This window comes from Arvicola amphibius, chromosome X, assembly GCF_903992535.2.
Source record: "Arvicola amphibius chromosome X, mArvAmp1.2, whole genome shotgun sequence".
NCBI lineage: Eukaryota > Metazoa > Chordata > Mammalia > Rodentia > Cricetidae > Arvicola > Arvicola amphibius.
The window spans coordinates 60,517,527-60,523,663 of NC_052065.1; the positions used below are offsets into that span (position 1 = coordinate 60,517,527).

Below are 6,137 nucleotides of genomic sequence, written 5' to 3' on the forward strand. Positions count from 1 at the left end.
CCAGGACAGCCAGGGCTGTTAGAGAAATCCTGTCTCAGAAACCAGCTAGTATAATTTTTATTTGGAAAAGGAAGACACCATGCTAAGTATTTTTCTTAAATCTACTAGGAAATATGTAGCAAAGAGCCACTTACATACATGCCTCCCTCCTCACCCTCAGCACATGGCTAGCATTTATTCCTACACCCATTCCTAACCCACGAGGTTATTTAATAGAACACTGCTTCCAGTAGACGTTCAGCTGCTCCTCAGTGCTGACAGGAGCGCAAAGCCCATCCTGCCGCTGGTGCAGGGACCTAAACCGCAGTGGATAAACTTGTTTATTTTGGTCTGTCTCATCTCAGGGCCATTTGTCTGCTTCACTGTTGACATGAGTGTGCTTTAAGATTTTAGAAACCAAACCATCAGGCCTCCAGACGCTAACAGAAACCTAGACAATGCTCTTGAGAGAGACTGATAGTATAGTCTCTAATGCCAGGAGATTTTCACCCTACACATATGGCTTGCCTGACAACTGCATTTGGGACTAAGGCCAGCACAAATCTTTCCCGAAAAGGCAAAGAGGGCTGGGTATAGTAGCTCAGCCTACAATAGGCTAGAAGCAAGAGTACAAATACTCCTGCAGCATGTCTCCTAGAGACCATTTCATTCACTGCTGTTTGCGTTTGCTTGCTAGTCTCTTATTTTCTAAGGGCAGGAGGATCACTGCCAAGTTCCATGCCAGCCAGGGCCATTCATTCAGTCCCCTTCAAACTCAGCCACACATTACCTATATAGGTGTAGAGCAAAGCCCTGGGTTCGAGCTTCGGTATCACACAAAGCTGCATAGGTCTGACTCACCCAGAGCTTAACATACCTAGATCAGTCCCAGAAACTGATCACTATTCATGCTATAAAATAGCAATTTATTTTTGAAAAAGGCAACAACATAGCCAGGTGCTGGGAGTGCACGCCTTTAATCCCAGCACTTTGGAAGTAGGAACAGGTGGATCTCTTTTGAGTTCAAGGCCAGCCTGGTCTATAAAGTGAGTTAAAGATACAGAGAAACCCAAACCCAATCTAAGAAAACAAAGTAAGGCAACACAAAACCACAAGTAGTTTTCATCATGCTGTTTAATCTAGCACGTTGCCTAGAAAGGCTTGTTAGCAAGAGTGGAAATACGTCTCCAGCGTGTCTCTTAGAGACCGTTTCACCCACTGCTCTGTTTGGCCGCTAGCCTCTTGTCTCTCTCTTCAGCAATTGTGAGGCGGATTCCTTTTCCTCGGGGAAGAGAAATCCATGGTTTGTTGCCCTAGAAATAATTAAAACAACTCCATTAGCAAGATAGCATAGGACACAATTGGCTGTTGCTGCTGTCATTTTGTTCAACCACTGCCCACACCTAGAGATATGACAATACCCTTCATACTTAATACCTCCTCCCAAGTTTACTATGTAGTTGGCATAATTAAGGAGGGCCATTTATTTCTAAGAAAAACACCCACAAACCACTTATTCCATAGCAATAGGGCTCCTTGCTTCTAACACACCAAAGATGCCCAGCACTGCCTATTCCTCCATATATCCAGGCTGCTGGGAAGGGAAACCCAGACTCACCTTGCCAATAACAAAAATGTTGGAAAGCCGGGTGGCAAAGCTGTTGCCATTGGCATCTTTCACATGGACCACATCAAAAGAGCCGGGATGTCTCTCTCTGTTGGTGATCACACCAATTCTTCCCAAGTTAGCACCCCCAGTCACCATACACAGGTTACCTAGGCAAAAGAAACAATCTGCTTCAAGCAAAACTGAACTCCTAATAGCCAATGCAACAAGCAAAGCAGCCCAGGAGTGTTGAGCTCCCACAAGATCCTGGGCTCAACCACCAGCACTGCAAACCCCTCCCCCAAAGAAAAGCCAAGCCAGTTTAGCCCTTCTGCCAGGCAAACTTCTACAAATCTGTAGCCTTAAGATTTGTTCCCACCCTCAATCACAGCTAATGACCCAACCCCCAAAGGTTATCTAACTGCTTGAAGAACTTCTCGGGTCTCTTGCCTGCCTGACTTCTAGTCCCAATACAGTTGTGATCGACACACCCCAGGCACCATGCTAGCACCACTAAAGATGCTTACATCACCATTAGTCAGTCTGAAAATGAATGCCTATATTGTGTTCTGCCAATCTAAGTTGTCCGGCCTGGTCTTCAACTTGTAGCCTATCTGCCTTCACCTTGATTAGCTGGTAATAGTTTTGCACTAATAGGACCATTGTAGAAGCAGGAAATCTTTCGTATCTCACTCACCAAGACTATTCTAAGTATATAGGCCAGCTCATAAAACCTAATCCCCTGATCCACAAAGCTTACCAAAACTTATACCTGGGAAAAAAATACCCCAGAAAACCAACAAAAATTACTCTTACAAGTCACCAAAGGGAGAGAGGATGCTTACCAGTGTCAAACTTGATGAAGTCAGTTATTTTGCCCGTATCCAAATCAATCTGAATGGTGTCATTCACCTTGATGAGGGGATCAGGGTAGCGAATAGTGCGAGCATCGTGGGTCACCAGATGTGGGATTCCTTTTGTGCCCACAAAGATCTTTCTCACTTTGCACAACTTGTACTGAAAGTATAAAAGAGTTAAACACATTTAGTCCAGCTCATACACACCTTATTAGTTGTTTCTAGGCCCCCCAAGTTACTGGCTTCAAAAATCCCAGTGGCATTTTCTGCTGCACGAACCACACATTAGCAGTTTGTCTAAACAATTATTCCACCAGGCATTTCAATTTGGTATACTATTTAATATGCTTGAAGATATCAAATCACTGGCGGCCACAGGACATGCCCTCCAGCCCACTGATAACAGGGCAGCACAGTAAGAAGCTATACCATCAAAATTAACTTTCATTAAACAGTAATTCAAGAAGTCCTAAACCTTTGTTAAAAATCTACAGCTGGGGCTGGAGAGATGGCTCAGCGGTTAAGAGCATTGCCTGCTCTTCCAAAGGTCCTGAGTTCAATTCCCAGCAACCACATGGTGGCTCACAACCATCTGTAATGAGGTCTGGTGCCCTCTTCTGGCCTGCAGGAATACATGTAGACAAAAATACTGTACACAAAATAAATCTACAACTGAATTAAACCAGTCTTAAAGACTGTCAGTCTTTCAGGGTGGTGCACGCCTTTAATCCCTGATTTCGAGGCCAGTTTGGTCTACTAGAGTTCTAGGACAGGCTCCAAAGCTAGAGAAATCCTATCTTGAAAAACAAACAAAAAACCCAAACAGTTTCTGGTTCTTCATCAAAACTAATTTCTAGAAATCATTCTCCTTGCTTTTAAAAGACAACCACAAAAATAAGCTTCAAGACAGCCAACAACAGACCTTACATAGAGACTAAGAGAGGCTGGGGCAGAGCATGTGCTCATCATGTGAGAAACTGGGCTCAGTACTCAGAACCAACAGAAGTCAAAGCAAAACCTCACTCCTGTTAACTCATTTCTAGGTGCACTTTAATCTCTGCTGATCTCCCTCACCCCCATGATCAGGAGCCACAGGCTCCAACAAGTGCCATACTCACCTTGGCCTCCTCAGGTGTAATACGATGAACGGCAAAGCGACCCTTGGTGTCATAAATCAGACGGAAGTTCTCTCCAGTCTTGTCAATGCTGATGACATCTGATATCAAAGAATAAAGTTACCATAGTGACCCTCATTACCCCAGAAAGACGAACTGGGGGAGGGGAGCCACGCTCTTACAACTCCACAAAAAAATTTTTTAAAGTAAATGGGAACTTGGTTTTCAGAAGTTTACTCACAAGTACGTATATCCCCACAACCATAAAAATACTAGTCCTTTCTTATTGCCTTCCATTTTGGGGGGAAGGAAGTCAAGGGCTGGTGGCCACCACCAAGTGCCTTTCCTGAACACTCACCCATAAACCCAGCAGGGTAGGTTATATCGGTCCTGACTTTGCCATCAATCTTAATGAAGCGCTGCATGCAGATCTTTTTCACTTCATCGCCAGTCAGGGCATACTTAAGCCTGTTCCTCAGGAAAATGATCAGAGGCAGACATTCCCTCAGCTTGTGAGGGCCAGTGGACGGACGAGGCGCCTGCAAAAAAATTTAAAACCGTCACTTTAGGAAAACCATTTATAGGATCCAATCAAACCTATTACCCAGTTTGGAACTCTGTGAAAACAAGGCTAAGTCCCAAGCTTTGGAAACTGCACCAAAACGTGGGTTATTTACACGGGGGTGGTGTTTAGAAACTTTAAAAAAAATTTCAGCCTTAAAAATTCCACAGCATTTTCTCCTTCAAAGAATACCTACCTACTTTGAGACCTGATTCTATGTAGCCATGTAAGTATGTAGCACGTGGAGCAAATGAAACAAACTAAATTGAGGTAAGATAGAGGTCTTGTAAGAGCAGAGAGTTAAAGTTCCTCTACATTCAGCCTTATGAATAAAGACGCTTGCTAAAGGTATACTTTAAGACACTCACACCATGACAATACTTACAAACACGCCGGTTAGTTTATCCAGCATCCAATGTTTTGGAGCTGCTACACGCTTCAGATGTTTCTTGGGACCACGAGCCTGAGAAGTTTTAAACGAAACATTGTTAAAATTGTTTCAGGTCTTTCAACCGCAGCTTACAAAGCCCACTTTTTTAAGTCCGTTAATTGAACTGACTTTCACATTTACTCCACCATACTGCCTAAGTGTGCCTGCTCACAAAAAAACCTCTATTCTTTCTACGGCACCATGCTTGGTAACTGTCCAGCGACTGAATCCAAGACGCGCAGGCAGACAGCAACAGAAAATGGCCTGGGACGTTATCTCAACTGTCAATCAAAAAGTGCAGTAGTAGCACACAGCCAGATGGACATAAAGGTTTCAGGTTCAGAAATCAATCTAACCTCGGCACTACCACGTGTACTGCTCCTTTGTATACTAAACGACTGATACTAACTTCCACATTCAAAAGCGGAAGGAAGCCTTTTTTTAATGCTTCGAACAGAAGTTTGCCCGCTATAATGTAAAGTTAAGTCCGTGACAAAAAGACAAACGGGACAAGCCAAGAGCCCATTCTCCAAGCAGACGCGGCTCCCACCTGCCCCAGGCTTGCAGTCTGCACTCCCGACCCCTCACAGCTGCTGCCTAGGAGAAGAAACGCTTCTCCAGAGCCTAGGGAAGGTGTGATCGACCCAAAGGCCTTGCTCTCTGCGACAGACTTCCCACCCTAGCCCAGGCCAGTTATGGCCCTCGCCATAGAGCCCATCTCCGCCAGCCAGCGGCAGTGCTGCCTTCGTCTCCATCCTGCAGTCGGCCTCACGAGCCCTGATAACCCCGGGTAGTCCCGATCAGGGAGGATGGAAGCCGATGGAACCCAAGAGCTCGCTCTACCCCGTCTTACCATGGCTGCGCTGGGAACGGAAAGAGACTCGCCTTCTTCCGGTAAACGAAGAAATTAGGGTCGGAGGCTGCGCGCGCCGGAGCCTGGGATGCTCCGCCCAGTCTCAGCCTTTCCCACTGGGCGGGGACTCTCTCTTGCCATCTGCTGGCGGGAGGTCAGAGGTCCTAAGCTGGGAAACCGAGGCTGAGAAACTGATTTTCAACCCCCAACACACACACTTGTTCTCTATGTGCTGAGTGCCTTTCCAGGCTGAGTGGTGAATGCTGGGGATGCCTAGACCAACCGCACCAGACATCTGCCTGCAAGGAGAATGCTCGTACAGATGGTTGGGGGATGAAAAGATACATTTTAATACTTGATACTTTTCTTATATATCTTATACATTGTCTTCCAGAGTTCCTGAGCCAGTCAGCTTCATACTAAGAGACTTTTCTCTTTTGCTTTTGTGCAGATTGCTGAAGCAAATAGACCATCCAGGGTGAGAGGGTAGGAGATCTGCTTGAACCTGGCACCCTGCCCAGTCATTCCTGTATAAGTCATTTGGCACTTGTCGTATTATAAGGGAAGAGAGGGAACATTAGAGAGTGTCTGGCTATTCTACTTTCCTACTTTGAAGCTGTCCTTCATTCTCCATTTCCTGCTCTGAAGGAATAGATCCCTCCCTCTCAATTGTCTGTGGCCTCCCCTAGGTGGGTGAACTCTGCCCATCCTAAACCCCAAAGATCCAATCCCTTC

General features: G+C 45.5%; 1 protein-coding gene across 1 annotated transcript; it reads right to left on the bottom strand.

The window, feature by feature from the left end:
• Positions 1–1,098: 1,098 nt before the first annotated feature.
• On the bottom strand, positions 1,099–5,484 carry Rps4x (ribosomal protein S4 X-linked). Its single transcript, XM_038316360.2, has 7 exons — positions 5,403–5,484; positions 4,505–4,582; positions 3,916–4,096; positions 3,561–3,658; positions 2,431–2,602; positions 1,598–1,755; positions 1,099–1,292 (listed from the first exon to the last, which is right to left on the bottom strand). Exons 1-7 carry the CDS (start codon positions 5,403–5,405, stop codon positions 1,191–1,193), a joined length of 792 nt encoding a protein of 263 aa, XP_038172288.1. The 5' UTR covers positions 5,406–5,484; the 3' UTR covers positions 1,099–1,190.
• Between the last annotated feature and the right edge of the window lie 653 nt (positions 5,485–6,137).